Source organism: Hyaena hyaena, unplaced genomic scaffold (assembly GCF_003009895.1).
Source record: "Hyaena hyaena isolate Hyena2069 unplaced genomic scaffold, ASM300989v1 scaffold_257, whole genome shotgun sequence".
Taxonomy (NCBI): Eukaryota; Metazoa; Chordata; class Mammalia; order Carnivora; family Hyaenidae; genus Hyaena; species Hyaena hyaena.
In genome coordinates this window covers 1,179,052-1,202,967 of record NW_024080889.1, presented here as the reverse complement: position 1 = coordinate 1,202,967, position 23,916 = coordinate 1,179,052, and the positions used below count along the sequence as shown (strand labels likewise).

At 32.9% G+C, this 23,916-nt stretch overlaps 1 protein-coding gene across 8 annotated transcripts in view; it reads right to left on the bottom strand.

Annotated features, from left to right (window-relative positions):
- LOC120240623 (BEN domain-containing protein 5) overlaps positions 1–23,916 on the bottom strand; it is a 1,403,952-nt gene that overhangs the window by 1,105,634 nt on the left and 274,402 nt on the right. For all 8 annotated transcript variants that reach the window (XR_005530669.1, XM_039245389.1, XM_039245392.1 and 5 more), the window contains exon 3: positions 7,992–8,116. Coding sequence is in view for 7 of the 8 variants with exons in the window: in XM_039245389.1 (XP_039101320.1) it covers positions 7,992–8,116 (125 nt within the window). In the remaining variant the exon portion in view is untranslated. The remainder of the gene's footprint in view (positions 1–7,991; positions 8,117–23,916) is intronic.

Here is a 23,916-nt window from a genome sequence, read left to right as displayed (position 1 = left end):
TGCATCTATTAGAATGGCTAAGATTAAAAAACACTGATGATACAAAGTGCTGGCAAGGACTCTCATACATTGCTGATCGAAATGCAAACTGATACAGCCACTTTGAGAAACAGTTTGGCAGTTACTTATAAAGTTAAACATACACTTACTTACCATATGACCAAGCAATCCTGCTCCCAAGTATTTACCGAAGTGAAATGAAAACTTATATTCACAAACACATAAAAAAGTACAAGAATATTTATATCAGTTTAACTTATAATTTCCCCAAACTGGAAACATCTGCAAAATCCCTTAACTGGATAAACAAACTGTGATAGCATGTGTCACTTTCTAAAAATATCTTATTTGTTTACTTTCTCCCATTTATTGTCTTTCTTCTCATAATATAACATAAGCTTCCCCGTAACAGAAGAATCTCATATGTCTTATTCCATGCTGATTCCTGACTACCCATAACAGCGTCTAGCATATCATAGGTACACATTAAATATTTGTTGAATATTAATGATAAGAAAGCTAACAATAATGGAGGGCTTTCTAAGTGTCAGGGTAAACTTCAATAGCTTAATTATACGGTTATCATATAGATAGGCAACGGAGACATATAGAGCATAAAATCTCTTAACCAAGGCCACACAATAAAGAGCTAAGTAGAATATGAACCCGGGTAGTATGACTCCAAAGCACAAGCTTGCTCCAAATGAAGAAGCATTGGAAGGGCATTATAGGAAAGAGACAGCAAAATGCAGAGAGGTGAGAAACAACATGGTCTCTGCAGGAAACTACAAGAAGGCCAGTAAGTATGGCAAAGCAAACTAGATAGGGGCCAGATCTCGAAGCACACCCATGCCAAGCTAAGTAGCCTGAACTTTTCTATAAAGGCAAAAGGGAACATTAAAGGGGTTTAGCAGTAGAGCAGCAAAGTTACATTTGCAGTTTACATAGAATACTCCGGGTCAATATGAAAGATGGACTTAAATAGCACAAGATGCTGGACAAAGCTACATGTTGGAAGATAACTGCCATTGTCCAGGCAAGGTAAGAGAGTAAACTGAATTTGAATGATAGTAGCATAGACTGAAAGACACATGTAAATTCAGGAAATTGATTTGGAAAGTGGTAAAATCAAGAGGCAAATTCTATTTTGTCATCTACAAAAGAAAGATGATAATAGTGCCTACCTCCCAAAGTTAGCGTGAAGATTAAAAGTAATAAATAGAACTACTAGTAATTTATCCAAAGGATACATGAGTGCTGATGCATAGGGGCATATGTACCCCAATGTTTATAGCAGCACTTTCTCTTTTTATAGTTTATTGTCAAGTTGGTTTCCATATAATGCCCAGCATCATCCCAATAAGTGACCTTCTCCATGCCCATCACCCCCCTTCCCTTCTCCCCTTTCCCCATCAGTCCTCAGTTTGTTCTCAGTATTCAGTATGTCTTTAATCAATTTTGGATTTATTTTTGTGTATGGTGTAAGAAAATGGTCCAGTTTCATTCTTTTGCATGTAGCTGTCTAGTTTTCCCAACACCATTTGTTGAAGAGATTGTCTTTTTCCCATTGCATATTCTTACTTTCTTTGTCATAGATTAATTGACCATATACTCATGAATTTATTTCTGGTTTTTCTATTCTGTTACATTGAGCTATGTGTTTATTTTTGTGTTAGTAACATACTGTTTTGATTACTACAACTTTGCAGTCTATCTTAAAATCTGGGGTTGTGATACCTCCACTTTCATTCTTTTCCTTTTCAAAATTGTTTTGGCTATTTGAGGTCTCTTGTGGATCCATACAAATTTTAGTACTATTTGTTCTAGTTCTGTAAAAAAATGCTGTTGTTATATTGATAGGGATTGAATTAAATCTGTAGATTATTTTAGAAAATATAGACATTTTAACAATATTAGTTCTTCTAATCCATGTGCATGGAATACCTTTGCATGTGTTTGTGTCAGCTTCAATTTTCAAGTGAATGATTTTAAAGTTTCACCACATGTACAGTGCTTGGTCTGATTCTCTGAAGAGATTCTTTATCAAATAAGAAAGTTTATTTCTCATCCTAATGAGATGTTCTTCCTCATTCCTAATCAAGTCTTAATTCTAATGGGTTTTAAATTTTAGCTATTGGTTTCTAATCATCTGAGATGATATTTTGAGAGGCAGCATTAGATAGAAGAGAAAAAGCTCTGGAACCAGCAAATACTGCATTCCAAAACATAAACAGAATATAAGTAAACCTAAAAATAAGTATGTAAAAATGTTCACAGTACTGCCTTCTAGTTAGTAGGATTATAGTTTTAGGTTTTGTTTTGTTTTCTTTGCTCCTGTTACTAACTTATATTTTCCAAATTTCTATAGTGACTACTTAGGTACAAATCCTGACTCTACCATTTACTAATTGCATTACCTCTAACAAGTTATTTATCCTGTCTGTGTCTCCCTTTCTTCAGTTTCTTCACTTATAAAATGATGGGGGTAAGGGGAAGTGGTTAATAGCATTTACAACAAAGGACTATTCTAAAGATTAGACAAAGTAATATAAAGGACCTATAACATAGAAGTCTTCAAAAAATGTTAGCTATTTCTATAATGAATGACAGGGAAAATGAGAACCTATGTTATATTTTATAGGAGTACTAGAAGGATAGTAATATTAATAGTTACCTTTTATTGATCATCTCTTTTGTGCCAAGCATTGGGTTATGTGTCTTGCATGCATTATCACATATAATTCTTAGGGCAACTCAACTACATATTACCATTAACACATTAAATAGGTATAGAAATTGACAATTTAAATACAGAAATAGATCAATAGATTTCCCATAATCACAGAGCTAGGAAATAAGTGGCAAAGCTGGGTTTATAATTCAACAATTCAACACAGAATCTCTGTTCTTAACCATTACAATTTGTTTGATGATAATGATAATGACCAATAGTAGATTTGAAAGAAGGAGGAGGAGGAATAAGAAGGGGATAAGCAGAATAAAAGAAGACAAACAAAACAAAACAAAACAAAACAAAACCAGCATTGGTAATCTAGTAATAATGTGTTATGGTGTTTGCTCTTGCTGTTTTTAGTATGATTTCTACTGTTCTGATGTTTTAATAAAAACAATAGCCAACAAGTATTGAGCTCCTATTATCTATCTACCAAACACCATGGTAGGCTCTTGGCAACATTGTCTCATATAATATTCACAACACTGACATAAAGTAGTAGTATTACATTCAGTTACATATGGAAAATTGAGGCATCAAGACAATAACTGATCAAGGGTAAAACAGCTCATAAATATCAGAGTCAGGATTTAAACCCAAATGTGTTTAAATCCATTGTTTGTGCTTTTTCTACTGTGATATGCTGCCTCTGTGCAGTATTGATTTTGGCCAGGATGAAGTTTTACTGAACCTAAAATCTCCAAGATGGAGAATAAAGAAGCAGCAAAGTCCTGGAATTCTGAAGTCCAATTCAGATATGCCATATATAAATATGTGTGAGTGTACGTATGTGTGTGTGTGTGTGTTTAAACTACATTACTACTTATAGTAATGTAAGAAACACTTCATTGTTTAAAAAAAAACATTTCTTTTTTTTTTAATCTTCCATTACATACCTCAGAGAACAATCAGTTGGCACACCCAGACTAAGGAAGACTGATGAAAGGAGAAAAAGAGCCAAAAAAAAATAAAAGGATCTGTTTTGTTGTCCAATATTATTGCTGGAATGCAGTTAATTTCTTTATGACTAAAGGCTTGAAACACTACATTATATCCCATTTATTTGTGCAAAGTTTCAAAGCAAATGATGAAAAGGAAATAATTTATTCTATATATGAAATACTGAGTTCATGATACAATTCAAAGCAAGAAATTCAAGGAACAGCATCTCTGACTGCTTGCTGTTGGATAGTAAAATAGTATACATTTTCTGGTACCAATATAGAAATATGTATCAAGAGTTTCAAAATATTCATATCATTTGTCTATCAATTCCCCTCATAGGAATTTATTCTAAGTAAGAAAAAAGGAAATATGGGTAACATTTCATGCATGAAGATTTTTCACTACAAGTGTTATTTATAACAAGAGATAATACAAAATAATCTTTATGCCCAAGAGTAAGGAAATAGTCCAACAGCGAAAAGCTATTGTACAGCCATGTTTATGAAGTTTTTAGTGATAGAAAATTACTTGTGAAAATACTTAATTTTCTTAAAAACAAAACATAAAAATGTGTATAGGGAAAAATTAATTATGCTTCCAAAAGCAAAGTAGGAAATAAACAATCCTAGAAGTAAATATGCCAGAAAGCTAATAATATTTGTTTCTAGGTAGTATAAGATTATGTGTGTGTGCGCACACGTGTGCTTTTTATCTGCTTCTAATAATTGTCTATATTTTCCAAATTTACCACATTGAACATAAGCTACTTTAATCAAAAAGGGGAAAAATTAATTCAAAGAGATAAAAACAATATAAGAGAAAGAAAACAGTTTAAAAGTCAAGACCTATCATTTTTCTCCTTTTATTGGCTGAGTTTTATTATAAGTATTTAAATAGGAAAATTTCCTTTCACATCACACAAGTGATAAATACCCACATAATTTTTAATACAGGTTTTTCAGAGAGAAAATTACTTTTTAATAAAGGTATCATGATGTTTAGTTTTCATAGACTCTTGCAAATGCACTATTTAGCAACTACTCTTGGGTGTTAATATATCAGCCCTAGAAAACAGCACCATATGCTCCAAAGCTTATGTCACTTATTACAAATGTCAAGGAAAATATCCCAAAAGCTAGACCCATTTGTACAGTATATTGATGCCATGTTTTTTAACATTCATTTAATGGACTCAGCCTTTGTGGCCTAATATTTCTTTTGCTTGCTAGCATCAAACCCTAAATAAGGTTCCTGACTAGATTACATTCATGCAGGTCTCATTTTAAAGGAAATTAGAGAGATGGAAAAGATTATAGGAAGAGACATTATAAAAACAGACCTCACAAGTCAAACCAAACAGTAAAACCATTCTCTTTCATGTAGACAACATGAAAACAAATATCCTGTGAGCTAGAGATATACATTGTATCTTTCCAGCAGATCTTTATGCCATCTTGAAACAGATTTCCATAACTATATAACGTTATTACAGTTGATGAAACAATGGCCCAAAGAAACAGGCTTATAAAGCATCATACTCCAGGAAACCAGATAAACAAGTTCATGATTTCTAATTGTAGCAAGGGTAGAATAGCACTGGATATCAAGATAGAAACCCAGAGAGTCAGAGTCAGTATTGGTTCTTCCAACTTTAAAAATAAGCATTCATAAAAACAGCACCAACTCTGTTATTAGAATAATTATTTGGAACACATTCATGTACTTGCTTAACTGATAGATAAGAATGCAAAAGAAGCTGTATGACTTTAACATATAGCATAAAAATTATAACACTCTCAAAGAGATAATAGCATACCTGTAAGCACATAGAAGAGTAAAGTACAAGAAACTGAAATTTATGAGCAACCTGTTCAAAAAACTGTCTCAGGTAGCACAACATAAGAAACACATTTTCCCTGTCTAGTCAACATCCCCACCCTTCATTCTGACCACAGAACTTATGTAAGAGGGGCACCTGGGTGGCTCAGTTGGTTAACCATCTGACTTCAGCTCAGGTCATGATCTCACAGCTTGTGGAGGCTCACAGCTTGTGGGTTCAAGCCCCGCGTCGAGCTCTGTGCTGATAGCTCAGAGCCTGGAGCCTATTTCAGATTCTGTGTCTTCCTCTCTCTCTATCCCTCCCCCACTTCTACTCTGTCTCTCTCTCAAAAATAAACATTTAAAAAGTTATTTAAAAAAAAGAAGCTATGTAAGAATATTCTCTATACAGAGACTAAAGTGCAAGAAAATTGGGCTAAGAGTTTGATGTGGCCAAAAGTCAAAGAAACATAATAATATCAGAGCTATCCCTAAGTCTCTATTTAGCAAAGATACAATTAGGATAGAGGATTCTATTGTTTGAAAAGTAACAGGTCTCAAGTCTTAGGAGTTAGTGGATTCCTGGATACAATATGCAAGCTGAAAGATGTGCATGTGCTATACATAAAGAGGAAAACAGTAAACCCCTTTGGGAAATTAGAAATCTTGGAAGATTCTATTGCTTTTAAGAAAATGTTTCCCTTCCTTCATAATGAATTGATTATACTGCCTCCGAATTATTGTTTGTTTTTCAGCGGTGTACATTACAACTATAATTTGCTGACATTAGACAGAAACACCAACAGAACAATGAGAGGTTGTATGTCTACCTCATGGTAGCAGAGAGATCTTAATAGGGACCCAAACTTGGAGTGCCAAAACTCAGTCTTGTAGATGTGGCTAAAGTCTCCTGCAATGAGCTGTACTCTCAAGACTCAGTTACACAGACTTGGAAAATGAATTTTGAGAATTACTAAGTATCATATTAGAACAAGAAAATAATCCTATCACCAGGTAAACCCCTGGTCAGGTAAAGTATGGTTATCCTAAAATGGGTAAGGGGAGAATATTGTTATTCTTACTATGAAAAGCTGAAAAAGGAATTCTCTCATGGGAGAATAAGTAAAACCAAAACAAAAAGCTAGGAACTAAAGTATGCCCTTGAGCAGCTATCAGTGTAGGGTTTAATATCTTTTCCACTTGTTTTAACCATGTTTAGCCAACCATATAAAGAGCTCTCCCATCTATTTAAGTCCTTCCAGTTAGTCCTTAAACTTCATTAAACATGATATATACCTATGTCATTACATACAGTCATGTACCATTCATGCTGTAGAAAATTAAGAGAATCAAAAGCACATTGAAGGGACTGTTCCTTCTACTACTCTTCTAGTACTTCTACTACTAGCCAGCATGCTAGTAACAGTTCCTAAATTCCAGGCACTGACCACTATCTAACATATGAATCTAATTGCAGTTGAGAAAAATGGAGAGGAGCAAGCAACCAGTTGAAAGAGCAAAGACAACAGGTGGACTTGAGGGGAAATTAAACCAACCCCCATTTTATCCCAAGTATCTAGTAAAAGATGAACCTGAAGGAAGAAGGAAGATATTACGTTGCAGGGCTATGCTTTCATCTGCTTAAAAGAATCATGTCACTATATGTACAAAGCTTGTGCAGTCTTCCATGATTAGCTGTCTCAATACAGCTAATTGTATTGAATTATCCTTCAATAATAGAAGGATATAAATGATTTCTTAGGGTTAGATGTTCATTAAAGTTTGTTCAAGGCATATGCATTTAGTTCTATTTTCATCAATACTCTCTCACTCAAAATATTTGAACAGGATTATAAAAAAACATACACTGTTAGGAAATATAGATAAAGAAATTATGGTCAAATAGACATTAATATGATCAGAATGAAAGAAAAATTAGTACATAAAAACACAAGCAAAAAAGGTTTTCAAGAATCATTTGAGAGAGCTATAAAATTGGCTCTGAGCTTTCCAACAGACAAAGAAAAGGAAAAATAGGATAAGCTACAAGAATACATAATTTTTAAGATATAAATACCTTCTTGTACAGAGAAGAAAAGCTTTTTCTGAAACTGAGGTCTATGAGAAATATCTCTCACAGATCTTTATAAAGAAGAAATAATACAGAGAACAGCACTCTATAATAAACATAATAGCAAGTCACTTCTAATGATTCCTTACAATACCCCTCAAGGAAACCTGCACATCATGCTAATTCTTCAATCTGTAAAGAACACTTTTTGTTCTCAGATAATCTACTTGTATTAATTAATAGCCACCAGATAACAAGAGCCAGTATATTATACCTATTTCTGTATATAGCTTAAAACTGTATCATTGCTATAGATGTATAAGAATGCATTCTTAATTCAGTCATTACTTTGGTATTTCTAAAGTAAAACAAAAGCATAATCTTCTTATGAAAACCACACAAGATATCCAGTATTTCCCTCACCTGTGATTCTTTCACATTTTCAACGGTAAAGTTGAACCAGACTCGGAAACGTGGATTACAGGTATCCGGCCTAATGAACAAGTCATACTCAAACTCAGAGACCTGGTCCACCCGTCCAAGGTTACCTGGTAATAAAAATCGAAAGAACCGTGTTTTAATATAAGTTCATGCAGCTCAATAGCACATACATTTAAATATTATGAGCTCTGACAGCAATATTTGTCATCATTCAGTACTTATAGGTTCAGTATTCACAGTCTACAAGGCTGCCAATTCTGAATACAGACCAGGATAAGAAAAGCCTTCCAGCTAGTCCAGGCTGTGGTTCAAGCAGCACTTCCAGTCCTTATTACCCAGCAGATCTGTTTGTGCTATGCAAGACAGATTGTCAGATTGGGATGTTCCATGTAACATGCGGCAAGCCCCAATAAACCAAGAAAGAATCACAACTAAACTTCAGTTTCCTAGTTTAAAAAAAAGTACAATAATAAGTTATGTATTTTGAATTCAGCTTTATATAAATCACCTCTAGTATACTTGATCCTACTTAATTCTCACAACAATATTATGCAGTTTGTACTATTTTTGATAATTTCCAAACTTGCATCAGAATATGTTAAAAGATATGTAGAGTAAGATTTTAAACAAAAATTAAAAGTTGCTGCTACATAAGAATAATAATGGTAAATTCAAGAACAGCCATGAAATTAATTTCCATTTTTTCCACCAACAGAACACTTATATCAAAAATGTAGGTTGCCAGAGAGGAGGTTGAGGAGGGAGGGATGAAATAAATAAAGGTGTATGATAAAGAGTATATTTTTCTTACAGAACCTAGGTGGCTCAGTCAGTTGAGCATCTAACTCGATTTTGGCTCAGGTCATGATCCCAAGATGCACGGAGAGTGGAGCCTGCTTAAGAGTCACTCTCTCTCCAACTCTTGAATGATGAGAACAAACTGAGGACTAATGGGTGTGGGAGGGAGGGGGGAGATGGGCATGGAGGAGGGCACTTGTGGGGATGAGCACTGGGTGTTATATGGAAACCAGCTTGACAATAAACTATTTGTAAAAAAATAAATAAATAAATTTTAGAAATAAAAAAATAAAAAAGATTCACTCTCTCTCCTTCTGCCCCTATTCCCTGTTCACTCTCTCTCTCTCTCTCTCTCTCTCAAGTAAAAAAAAAAAAAAAAAAAGTATATTTATATTGATGAGCACTAAGTAATATATAGAATTGCTGAATCATGACACTGTACACCAGAAACTAACACTGTATGTTAATTATACTTCAATTTAGAAAAAGAAAATGTATACACTTAGTTGTGACTTCTATTCATTATGTCTCCTCTCTTTGACTTCCATTCTAATGAGAAATGAATTGCCCATAATTTTCCACAGTGGAATGTGATAAAAAAAAAATAAAAGCAAAGAATCTGGCAATTTCCCAAATCAGATATCAACAGCTGAAGAAGAGTGAAGATAGTCAACTGACTATAGACAATAACAAAGAAATTGAGAAATCAGTATTTACTGCGCCTGAAGAGCACAGCAATATCCTGCTTTAAAATAAGCTCTAGAGTGTCTTTCTCCAAAAGAACACTCAGAATTAAACTTTAACCTTAATACCACCATTTTCAATTAATTATTTTACTAGTTCTACTGGCATGTTACTTATTTTACTAAGCACCAGTTGTGTTATCATAGATGGAATACTAGCCTTGGAATCAGCAGACCTGAAACCTAGATTAATTGACTCACTGCCCCACCATAGGTAACTTACTTACCTTCTAAGAGCTTCATCTACTAAATGAGAATATTGAGTTACCTAACCTTGAAGGTTCCTTTCAACTGTGCCATTCTTTGGCTGCCTGGATCTAGGGTTAATCAGGCAGTGATTCCAGATAATAAGAAAATTCTCCCCTCAAAACTTTATCAATTAACTTTAAGGTAATTTTATCTGCTCTCATTAAAATTTGGCCTAAGAAGCCAGACTTATCCCACCTTCCACAACCAAAACAATCAATTGCCTCAAATTAAGAATACATTTATATTTTTTAAAATGCACTGATAAGTACAAACATCAATTAAATAAAACCAAAAAATTTATTTTAATTTTTCTAGTCTTAATTGTCTTCAGAATTCCCAGGGAGATTCCTCAGTTACACTGGCTTTCAACTATTATCATCCAAAAATATTTACTAAGTCCTGTTGTAGGGAGCAGAATACTTATTACATGATGTCATTGAACTTGCAATTAGAAGGTTTAGGCTCAAGTTTTAGCTCTGCCACTTACTAAATGATCTGGAAAATTCAGTTACCTTCTTCCAACCACTGTTTTCTCAACTATAAAGTAAGGATTATATTAATAGAAATATGAATATTTATCTCATGGTAATTAATATGAGTATTAATTTTCAATTGAAACCATTTTCTGAGCATTTCTACATGCCACATACTGTCCAAAATGCTAAGTGTGCTAACCTATTTAATTCTCACAACAACCCCTGTGAGGTAAAACACCATTACTATCCCCATTTTACATAATAGAACAGCAAGGGACAAAGATATAAAATAACTTACCCAAAGTTACATAGCATGTAAGTAAGAATCAGAGTTGGGATTCGAATTCCAGCAATATGACTCTAATCTCTAGACTAAACACTTCTCTACATAACATAGATGATTGGAAGAATATAGAGATAATATAAATTGAAAGCACATTATAAGTTTTAATGCTTAATAAAATTATTATCCTTTGAAAAAACAAAAGCATTGTTTTTTGCCCTTTAAAAGTTCCTGGTTGGAAAATTAAACATTAATGTACATTTCAACATTCAAAGGAAATTTTTTAATTTTTTTAATTCTGGAACACTATAAGTGAGTTTACATAAATAATTACATGTCATAAAATTGCTGCCACATATGGTATCCAATAACAAGACACCATTTGTGTCTAAACCTTAGTTTCAAAATGATTTGACACCCTTTATATTAGTAAAGCCTCATCATAACCTTATGATGAGTAACTGAAACTCAGAAATGTTTAGTGCTTTGTTAAGTTCATGCTTTAAAGCACCAGGGCAAGACCTTGAAATAACTTCTGATCCCACTGTGTTGTCTTTTGAATATACCATAGCCACAGTCAATACATTTATCCATCTACTCAATTAGTTTTTCATTAAAGTACCATGTTTTATAAAACAGAATAGCTGGTAAACCAAATAGTCTTTGCTTTCACTAAGTTTACACTCACAAACAATCATATAGTCTTTGATCTTCTGTAACTATTCTCTTGACTATTTTCACCATTCCTATAAGGAATATCTTCTCTGTGTATGCATAAACAATTCTTTCCTCATGTTACCTGTAATATTTCAACAAAGTGCCAATTTTTGACCTTCTGAACATGGCTATTTGTAAATAAACTGACAATGCCTCTAATCATCTGGTTCCCTTCCACTTACATAAAAGGCAAGAAAAGCAAATAAAATTTCAAAAGATAGGACAAATACAAAACAATAAACAAAGTATCATATATATATGACATTTTTTAAGTAGGCTTCATACCCAGTACAAAGCCCAGCAAAAGACTTGAACTCATGACCTTGAGATCAAGAGTCAGACACTTAACTGACTGAGACACACAGCCAACCCTAAAATACAGATTTTAAAAACAAGAATGTGACAGATGAAGATAAAGATTTTTATTCTGGATGAAAAAATTAACTATTTATTGCTTATAAAGGCAACTTTACATTTAAGAGTAAGGAAAGAGTGCATAACAAAAGACTGAAAAATTATACCAGGAAAGCACTCTGAAAAATAAAGCTATCGTAGCTATATTTATATCAGACAAAGTAGGGTTTAAATCAAGAAACATTACTGGAAATGAACAGAGAGATTGTTCATGATGAAAACGAAACAAAACAAACAAACAAAAAAAAAGCAGGATAATTCCATCAAGACGATACAAATATTTTAGAGGAATGTACATCTATTAATGGATCTCCAAAATACATAGGTAAAATTTGACAAAACAGAAGATAGAGACAACTTTAGAATTACAGTGAGAAATTTCAACATACCAAAATCACAAGCTGAAAAAACCCAAGAAATATTCAGAAAGAATTGAGACATTTTGAAATGTAATTACAAAGTCCACCTTATTTTAATGTGAAACACTTGATGTTTATAGACTGCATGTGTGTGTATGTCTTTCTTTCAAATGTACATAATACATTTACCAAAAGTGATCATTTGCTGGCTCATAAAGCAAGTCTCCACAAATTTCAAAGGAATTTACATGATATGCATATGTATTCTTATCATAGTCATAGTATTTTAAACTAAAATATAATAATACATAACAATCAATATTTGCTATTACTACATTCAAAATAGAAACACATATTTGTAGACACATACATCTATGTATAGATGGTTGATTTTCATTGATTTATATATACGGCTGATAGTCAATTATCTAAGCTTCCATTATGAAAAGTTTAAAACACAGCAATACTTTAAAACCAAAAAAATGTATAAGGAAGGAAATAATAAAAGATTAGGAAATCAAAGAAAATTTTAAATGTACTCTACAGAAAATTTTAAATGTTAAAAGCTGTTTCTTTAAAAAATACTTTTAATTCTAACACACTCCAGCATTGCTCAACTAGGAAAAATAAAGAAAAGAAAACACATACTATTAATATGATAATTGAAAGCAAATAGTACTGCAAATCCTTTATACATCAAACAGGCAAAAGAAAAAAGCAACAAATACATAGTGAATTATTTATGCCAATACACTGGAAAAAAATACATGAAATATACAATTTCCTATAAAAAATAACTTACAAAAAAAATCATCAATCCAAATAATCACACTAACAAAATAAAAACCAATCATGCTATAGCTATATAAGCAGATAAAGTATTTGATAAAAAAAAAAAAAAAAACATCTCTACTTTTGGCTCAGCCATGTTGGAATAATGGTTAAGAGATTAGCTTCATTGAAAAAAATTAAAGCAGGTAAAATATATGAAACAACTGATTTCAGTATTAGAAAATAACCAACATTATATAGTTATCCCTGAGAAAAGAGACATTAACAAGATGAACTAACTTTCTACAAGAGTCTCTTACACTTTGCCTCCCTCTCTGTTTTTATCTTATTTTATTTTTTGTTCCCTTCCCCTATGTTCATCTATTTTATTTCTTAAATTCCATATATAAGTGAAATCATATGGTATTTGTCTTTGACTGAATAACCATTGACTTCTAAGAATAACCACTGACTTCTAAGAAAGGACAGCTGTAAAGTAATGAAATGGCAAAACTCTCAAACCAGAAGTCAATATCCAATAAAAACAGACTTTAAAATGAGGGTAAAATAAAACATTCTCAGATAAACAAAAGCTGAGAGAATTCATTACCTAGCAGATCTGTACTACATAAAAAGCTAAAGATGGGGAAATATATTAGATAAAGCTAATAATAATATTATATTATATTATATAATTATATATTATATTATATAATAATAATAACCAATAAAGAGAAACAAGTAGTAAACAAGTGTATAATTTTAAAGGATTGTTTTTATTTGCCTCTTACTTTCCTTAAAAGGTGATTGTTCAAAGTTTTAAAAATAACATTTTAAGAGCAGATTACAAAGTATGTAAAAGCAAAATATATGACAAAATAGGAAAAAGAATTGAAATGATAAATAGAATTAGACTAATGTGAGGTAACTTACATTTGTGAGGTGGCAAGTAGGAAGTAGAAAGAATAAGCTTGAGAAAAAAATAAGTAGTAATTTTACATGTTAAAGGTAGCAAATATGAAGTATCAAATTTGAAATGGTGAAATAAAGACCCTAAAAAGAGTTCAAGACATGAAAAAAAATAAACACATTAATAAGCAAAAATCACGAATCTAAAAAGGCTATATATGGTATGATTCCAACCATATGACATTCTGGAAAAGGCAAAAATATGGAGACAGTAAAAAGATCAAAAGCTGGAAAGGAGAAATTAATAGGCAAAGAACAGAAAATATATAGGACAGTGAAAATACTCATGTAAGACTGTAATGATATATAATAGATAATTATATATTTATCCAAAGCAACAAAATGTACAATACCAAGAATGAATCCTAATGTAAACTATGGACTTTGGGTGATTATGATGTGTCAATGTAGGTTCGTCAGTCATAACAAATATACCACTCTGGTGGGGGATATTGATAACGGGGGAACAAAGGATATTTAAGAGATCTCTGTACCTTCCACCAAATTTTGCTATGAACCTAAAATTACTATAAAAATAAATTTTAAACAAAATATTTTAAAAGTTTGATAAATTATGACTGAATATTGTTTTAGAGCAACCGTTATACAAAGATATAATAGATTTACTAATAATCTAATACAAAAAATATAGAATACTAAAATGACATTTTTTATTATGAAGACAGTAAAACAGCAATGAAGTAATAGGAACAGAAGGGGCAATAAGAAAATTAATAACAAGATAGTTCAGGTAAGCCCAACATATCAAGAATTACGTTAAATAGAACACATATGTATATAGAGCAAACATGCCAATAAAAAGCAAACATTGCTAGATGGGAATAAAAAGCTCAAGCCAACAAGACACCAGAAATCTAAAATTTCAATAATATTTTAAAAGGATTTAACATTTCCTTTTTTCCTTCTACACAAAAAGAGTGATCCACATGTAGACATATCATAATCAAACTGTCAAAAGACAAAAACAATAAGAATCTTAAACTCAGCAACACAGAAGCAACTGATCATATCCAAGTTTCCTCAATAAGATTAATAGCTTATTTATCACAAGAAATAATGGAGGTCAGAAGGCAGTAGAATAACACATACAAAGTGTTGAAAGAAAATACTGTCAAACAAGAATTTGAAACCAGCAAAAATATTCTTCAAAAAAATGACATGTTAAGACATATCATATTTAAAAACCTACTCTATAAAAAATACTAAAGAATGTCTTTATGACTGAAATGAAACATCAGAGCATAAAGGAAATCCACATGATGAAATAAAAGAGCATCAATAAAAATAACTACATAATAAAAGGCATTATAAACACTATGTAGACATTTTTTAAATTTTTTTGTAATGTTTATATATTTTTGAAGGAGAGAGAAAGACAAAGACTGAGCAGGGAAGGGGCAGAGAGAGAGACACACAGAGAATCCGAAGCAGGCTCCAGGCTCTGAGCCAGCAGCAAAGAGCCCAACACAGTGCTCGAACCCACAAACTGTGAAATCATGACCAAAGCCAAAGTTGGACGCCCAACAACTGAGCCACCCAGGCGTCACTGTAGGTTTTTTTCTCCTACTGATATAGAAGACAACCACATAAAGAAATTATCATAAATCTGTATCAAGTATATATAATGTATCCATTTATAATATGTATAACAATAAATATATGCATATTATTGAAATTAAGTTGGTATTATTTCAAACTACCTCCTATCAATTAAATTAAGTTCCCTGTAATCCTCAGGGCAAATAAGGAAAGAAATTTTAAAATACAGTAAAATATATAAAATATAGTAAAACAGGTAAGAAGGGAATTAAAACTGTACACTAGATAATATCTATTTAACACAAAAGAAGACAATAACGGAGGGATGAATGGGAGAAAAGCATAAAACATACTGGAAGTAACAGCAAAATAATCTTAACTTCTCAATATTTACAATAAATGTAAAAAGCATAAACACTCCAATTAAAAGGCAGAAAATGTCACAATGGATTTTTTTAATGAATCATCCATATGCTGTCTACAAGAGATGCACTGTAGAAACACATTCACAAGTAGGTTTACAATTAGAAGGAAGAAAAATAATAAACTTACCAAACACAACAAAAGAAACCTGGAATACCTATACTAACAACAGGAAAAATCAACTTAAAGACAAAAGTTGTTAGAGACAAAAGAGGATATTTCAGAATGACAAAAGAACAATTCATCAAGAAGACATAATAAATACAAATATAAATGTCTCAAAATAAATAAAGCAAAAACATAGAGAATTAAATAATTTTTATATTAATTTTTCATTTGGGGAAGAGGTCACTGTCTTAAACAACATGTCAGAATTTAAAACCCAAACCATAGCTTAAGGCCACAGTTACAAATTTCAGGATGACCATTTTATCTTCTCTTACATACTGAATATATCACAAGCCTCAGGTTTAGACAGACATAGATTTTAATCCTAATTCCACCGCTTACTAGGTTTGAAGCTTTTGGCAAATTTAACTACTTTTGACCTCAGTTTTATCAGCTGTCAAAGATAAAATATTTTATTTGTAGTATTATTATCAAGTTTAAATGAGATTATATACATAAATTACATAGTCAATGTTTAAGTGGAAAAGTACTGGAGTCATCCTTGGGTCTTAATTTCATACTTAATAACTAACTAAACTCATCAAAGAGTCCTTTCAAATATATCTGCAATTCAAGCACACTTCATTACCCCCTCAGGTATCACTTTGATCCAAGCCACTATATTTTCCCACCTGGATTCCTTGTAACTGGTCTCCTTGTCTGCCCCCCTATATCCTATTCTCAACACAATAGCCAAAGTAATCTTTCCAAAACATAAAAGAGATAATATCACATCTTGTTCAAAAAACCCTTAAGAGGTTTAGCACTTATTTCAGAGTAAACTTAAAGGGCTCTGTCTACCTTTCACCTATATAGTTTTTCTCCTACTATTCTTACACTTCTTGGCCTCCTTACTATTTCTCTTATTTGTCAGGCACACCCCAGCTTTAAGGGATTGTTAATGGCTATTCCCTCTTCCTAAACTTCTTTTTCCCCACATTTTCACATGGAAGATTCTCCAATGTTGTTCAAGTTATTGCTCAAATCTCCCTTCTCAAATGAGGCCAGCCTGACTACCACATTTAATATTGAAAAATACTCTTTTCCCACATTCCTGATTTATCTCACCTACTCTAAATTTTCTCACAGCACTCACCATATTCAAGTATACCATAAAAATTACTTATTTTCTTGAGTATTATTTATTTTTGTACCCTCTGGTAAGAATGTAAGCTCAGAAGTATTTTTCTGTTCTGTTTACTGTTATATCCTCAGCACTAGTATGTAGCCTTAACTAGGTGCTCAATAAATTTTAACTGTTAAATAAATGTATAAATTAAAAAAATTCCCAAATTTGTTAATATAAATGGGTATCATGGCAAAATTTTGAAGATCTATTCTAATGCAGACCTCATGCTGGGCACTAGGAATACAAACATGAATAAGTAAGTATTTGTCTTCATGGAGTTTATCATCAAGCTGGAGTAATAATCACACAAATGAATCATTTCAATCCAAGCATCAAGTCCTATGAGGAAGAACTTCCCAGAGGAAATCATAGGATGATGTGCAAAAGTGAGTTATTGTTATATCTACAATAGAGACACATAAACTGGTCAAAAATAAAAGCCACAAAAATCTCCAGTAATGGATCTTTAAAACTGTGAAATTTATTTTATTTTTGTGTTTATCCACTGAAAGTTATCCTGAGATGACAGTCAACATAAATGGCATTTATACTTGCCCTTAAAATGTTGGCTTCACTTTCTTTATATAAAACCTATGTTATACATTTTACTTGATTTTCCAGAATGAGGTACTTATTTTTCCTCCTTATTTTCGCTGTATTTTCTTCTTTCTTCCAAGAATATCAAGGAGTTCTACAACTTCCCCCTCTAAAAAAACAAAAAACAAAAAAAAAAAACCTCTCTTTACAGAGAAATATGGAAGCCCTCTGTTTTCAAAAAAGAAAAAACTATATGCAAAAAAAAACTGTATTTCACTGCTTTCTAAAGGGCTCTGTTTTAATCAGGTTTTTCTTCAAATCTTTTATCTTATACAAGAAATTTTAAACTGAAAATTATCCAAAATTATCTAAGAAGTAGACAAGGACCAATGTATAACTGTATTCTGAATTAAAATGTCCATGGAAACTAGTGAATTGAGATTCAAGATCCTTGAAACTGACCCTCTGCAGCTTCTTTCATTCATAAGATTCTCTGAAAGAAGACACCCATATCATACAAGTGAGTAATACTGAAATATGAAACAAAAATGAGGAGCCCCTGAAGATAGAGAAAAAAATTCATTATGCTGGAAAATTAGCAAAGGTCAAACAACTTTCCAATACTGCCTAGTCTTAGGTCAAAAATCTCCCCATCTTACAGAAAAATAACTATACTGATTTAACTAGTTGGGCGGGGAAGTTCCTTTCAGAAAACGAAGTGCTCATCTATGTAAGAGGACCTTTTTCTGGATATCATTTAGAGATCTACACAGGGCAATTTTCCAAATGGTGCCTGCCTCCCTCAAGTAGTTAATCTCCCTTTCCTGGATAAATCCACTTCTTCCTGGAAACATGTTTGTGATGTTGGCCCAACATTAAAAAAAAAAAAAAAAAAAAAAAAAAAAAAAAAATAAAAAAAAAAAAAAAAAAAAAAAAAAAAAAAAAAAAAAAAAAAAGAGGCTGTTAAAGCTGTGCATTTGCATGATCAAAAGACTAGGAAACAAAAGGACAGAAATCAATGCAGTCATATCACTGCAGCATCTATGTTTAATCAAAAATGTGGAATCATAATTAGCCCTTTTTCCAACAAAGGCTAAAAGGAAGGAAAAAACTTGAAAAATGCATAGTTACTACATGAATATCATGAAAAATACACTCTCTATAAGGACAAAACTAAGAGATATTGAGCCCAGCAATAAGTATATTCAAACACAACAGTGTAATAATTTTGGCTATCAAAAGAAGCTAAAGAAATCTTGTGTTCCTTTGGTTCAATCACCAAATATTTATTAAGCACTTGATATGTAGCAGATTCTGTTACTCACTATAGATTCTAATTTTTTATTAATATTTTTAATGTTTATTTTTTTAAGAGAAAGAGAGAGACAGAGTGCAAGCAGGGGAGGAGCAGAAAGAGAGAGAAACAGAATCCGAAATATACTTCAGGCTCTGAGCTGTCAGCACAAAGCCCAACGAATGGTTCAAACTCAAGAACCATGAGATCATGACCTGAGCCAAAGTTGGATACTTAACAAACTGACCCATCCAGGCACCCCTACAGGTTCTAATTTTTTTAATATGGAACAGTGACTAGAAGTACACATTCTGGAATAAGACTCCCTGGATTCCTAGCTCTATTCCTTACTAGTTGTATGTTCTTAGACTAAAAACTGTGCCTCAAATGTCCCAACTGTAAACTCATAAAGTTGTTGTAAGGATTAAATGAGATTATACAAGCAGAAGGTTAAGAATATTTTCTGGTGCACAAAGGTAGTGAACTTGGATAAAAGAAGCTGTCAATCAATTGAGGGAAACTAACAAATAAGTAGTTATTATAAAACAGCTTAAGAATCATAGTCAAAATATGCAAAATATGTTATAGGGACACAAAGTTGAAAAGCATAACCCTACTTGAGTTTGCAAGGCTGGCAAAGGGTCAACATAAGTGACACTGGAGTTACTTTTGAAGGAGGAATAGGTCTCTTCCAGATGTCAAGTGGGAGAAAGGAGAAAGAACATTACGTAAAAGAAGCACCTGAGTGGCTCAGTCAGGTAAGCGTCCAACTTCAGCTCAGTCATGATCTCTCAGTCTGTGCAACCCACACTTCAGGCTCTGTGCAGACAGCTCAGAGCCTGGAGCCTGCTTCAGATTCTTTGTTCTCTGTCTCCCTCTCTCTTTCTACCCCTCCCCGGTTCTCTCTCTCTCTCTCTCTCTCTCTCTCTCTCAAAAATCAATAAACATTAAAAAAATTTTTTAAGAACATTATGTAGAAGAGTACAGAGCAATAAGACAGAAAGGCTAGGCCATGGAATTGCCAATATGACCAGTGTGCAATAATGCAAGGAGAACCAGGACATAAGGTTGAAGAGGTAAGATTACAGTAAGGAAATGGGGACCGTTGAAGAATTTTAAGCAAAAGGAGTAGCACACCAAATTTCTTTTTTTTTCTTTTTTCATTTTTTTAATGTTTAGTTTTGAGAGAGAGAGAGACAGAGTGTGAGCAGGGAAGGGGCAGAGAGCAAGGCAGACACAGAATCTGAAGCAGACACCAGGCTCTGAGCTGTCTGTACAGAGCCCAATGCGGGGCTCAAACTCAAGAGCCGTTAGATCATGACCTGAGCTGAAGTGAGACACTTAACCAATGGAGCCATCCAGGTGCCCCAACAAATTTCATTTTTTAAAGATTTATCTAAGGGTAGTATAAGGAGAAAATGAATCATCTGAATAAAGCTTGAGACAGAAGCAGTGATAATACATAGGAATATATTGCAATAGGTCAAGTGAGAATTGATGAGAACTTATGAAGCTGTGAGAGGAAGAAGTATATTATACAGCTAGAATTCACAGATGTTTGTTAAGGAATAAATTCTTTCGCATTTGACAATTTTATTTAAAATTTTATTTGATTAACTTTCATGGGGAAAAAGGGGGCAAAAAAGTAACATTTATGAAAAAGAAAAATAATGAAATTTCCTTTCATTAAAGATTGGTAAGGCCATCTTAAATGTGAATTTATCTTCAGCACAGAACTTAAAGAAAGGGTTGGATAATGATTTGGCAGATTTTGACTAGATAATCAAAGTTTTCTTCCAACCAGAGGTGAATTTACTGAGAAGAAATGAAGCTTAAGCTTCAAGGTTCAGGAATTACAGATATTTATGATAAAAGGAAAAGCAAGGTTGCACATTTTTGAAGCATTTCTGATAAACAGCCTAAAGAGGTTTCAGCATAAAGGGATCTGAATCCCCAAGATACCAGTTATTTATTGGGATCTCCTTTTTTATTATGAAGATATAATTTTATATTCATAATTTTATAAAATTTTTATTAAAGAAGACTCTCTGAAATTATATAAGCTTTAGGCCATACAAAACTTAAAACAGCCCTTGCTTCCAACCATAAGCTGCTGTGGCATATTAAGAAACAGAGAAAGCAAACAGTCTAACTCCTACAGTTGAGAGCATATTTTCATCTTGATATACAGGAAATGATTCTCCAAGTAAACAAACAACATGATTTCCTTGAAATATATTAGGAGCTATTAACCAGCAATTAAACACTGAATACATGATGAATAATTAATGCTTTATATTTCACCATACAATGAGAGTAAAAATACAGATATGAAGGTTGAGTGATACTTTCAAAGTCATTCCACTTCAAAGGTCAACATTGCTTTCTGGCCTATATTTTTAAATAAATGAACTATTTATTCAAATGGCAGTCACATGACCTCATTATAACTCTGGGTCTAACATTGATTACTTTTGAAACCTTGGGCATAGGACACAGAAAGGATTACTATCTATTGTAACTCTGAAATGATTCTATATAACCTTCACATTCTTCTCAATTAATCTTCTCTCACTCCCAGTTCATAGCAACAAACTCCTAAGTGGTCTTCATGCCTATAACATCTAAGCAAATCAAGCCTCACATTCTCTTCTGATCCAGTTTCCACAGAGCTACCTTTGAGGGCTTTTTCACCAAATAAAGAATGAAACGCAAAATCAGCCTGCCGCAAAAATGTCTCTCTAGTTTCACCCTTAGATACCTGGGCAACTGTATTGATCATTGGAGCTCCTATTTCTTTATATATAGTTTTCTTTACTGTCTCATGACAATAAACCTCCTGGCATTTACTCAAGCTATTCCCATAGTTGGGCACCCTCTTATCATCTATGTCTGCTCACTGAAGCCTTCAAGGCCTTGCTCAACCACCAACTCTTCCAAGATTATTCCCAAAATTAATCTTTCCCCATCACCTTCTCATATCACTTTATTTATTTCTCTCTCACATATAACATCCATCACCTGGTGAAGTGGTTAAGGACTCTAGCAGTGAGCCAGACAGAAATAGTTTTAAGACTTTGCTTTACCACTCATTAAGCTATATAACTCTGGGAAAGATATTTTACATCCATGAAATTCAGCTTTCATTTACTACATGGACTGAACACATATGATGTCTCCTAAATGAATAGAAACCAGCAGATTTAATGAAAAGTAAGCTGAATAACCCATTAGGCTTCCAGACTTATCCTCAGAGTCCACTATGCTTACCAGAGAAGTCTAGTTTCTGTCACTCAATGGAATGAAAGGCAAAAGATCTTTCATCAGCTTGCCTAATTACTGATAAAGCAATACTTAGTTTCCCATTTGGCTTTTTTCTTTGGAACTCTAGTATTTGAGCAAGTAGCCCAAGAAAGAAGAAAGACTGAATGGTATTATTTATAAAAAGAAAGCCTACTTTAGACCCCAAATACTGTAATTCATTCTCCTTTGCTCTTATTTGGAATGGAAATGTTCAGGTACTTCTTGAAAGTAGTTAAAGTATATGAAATGCCTTAATTGTCTTGTTCGGGAAGTAAACTAACCAACTCCTATCTTTCATGAAATATTCACTTAACAAATATTTATTGACTATAAACTCGGGGCCAACATATAATTATTGCTGTGGTAATGACAATGAACAAAACAGACACAGTCTCTATGCTCAGGATTTTATGCCTTTATACAGAAGATAAACATTAAATGAATCACTTCCTATAACAAGAATTATGAAGGGATATATCCCTGATATTATAGAAATGTACAAAACGATACTCTAACCTAGTTTAGAGTATGAGAAAGTAGGCAATTCTTGCTACTAGACTGAATGGTTTGTATCTCCTTCAAAATTCACATGTTGAAACCCTATCCCCAATGTGTCTATACTTAGGAGACAGGCCCTATAAGAAGATAGTTAAGGTTACATTACTTCATAAGGTTGGGGCCCTTGCACTCAAATCATTTGAGCTCACTCACTTGCTCTCTTTCACTGTGTGTGTGAGGATAGAGTGAGAAGGGGGTTAGCAAGCCAAGACTAGAGCTCTCACAGGGACTGAACCCTACTGAAACCTTATCATGAAATTTCCAACCTCCAGAACTGTAAGAACTAATATTCTGTTGTTTAAGCCATGCAGTCTATGAGTATTTTTTATGGTAACCTGACAGGACTAAGAATTTTAAAAATTACAAATCTTGAATTTAATCCTAAAATTTTTTAAAAAAGTAAAGTACTTGCTTTTACTATTTTCCTAGCAAAGTAACATTTTCTCTTTTCAGAATATAATGGATTTCATCAGGTGAAGCCCCTGTATGTGTGAGGGCCTAACCTAATGCTTATTTTATCTTAAAAGAAAGATGTATCTATATTAATATATGTATCTCTCTGAATTCATCTTTGCCACTCCCATAACATTTGGTGGAGTACTTTAAATTTAGCAAGTATTACTAACATTTTGTTGAGTTTATATCAAAACTTTTCTGGCTACAGGCCCTTCCAAATCCATAAAATGAACATGTTTTCGTAAGTGAACAGCAAGTTAAATTACCCCCAAACTTAATGGTTTACAACCATAAGCATTTATTCTTAAGCTCATTGGTTTGCAGGTTGTGGTTTGGCTGATCTTCAGCAGGCTTGGGCAGCTCTACTTTAGGCTACAGATAGGCTGGGCTTACCACTAGGCTGAGTTTGAATTATATTTCAAGGTATATTTCACATGTCAACCATCTGTTCTCATGGCAAATCAGTAGCATGCTAAAGCCAAACCATGCACAAAGCACATTTAAAGCCTCTGTCAGAATCATGTCCGTTAATATTCCATGGACCAAAGAAAGTCAGTGAGCAAGCCCAAAATCAAAGGAGCAGGAACTATACATACATACACTGGAAAGGTAAATAAATATTTGCTGAACAATAACCTGTGCACTCCAGGTAGCTGAACTATAAATGAGAAATGAAACTAAGTGTCCTGCTGAATGCTGG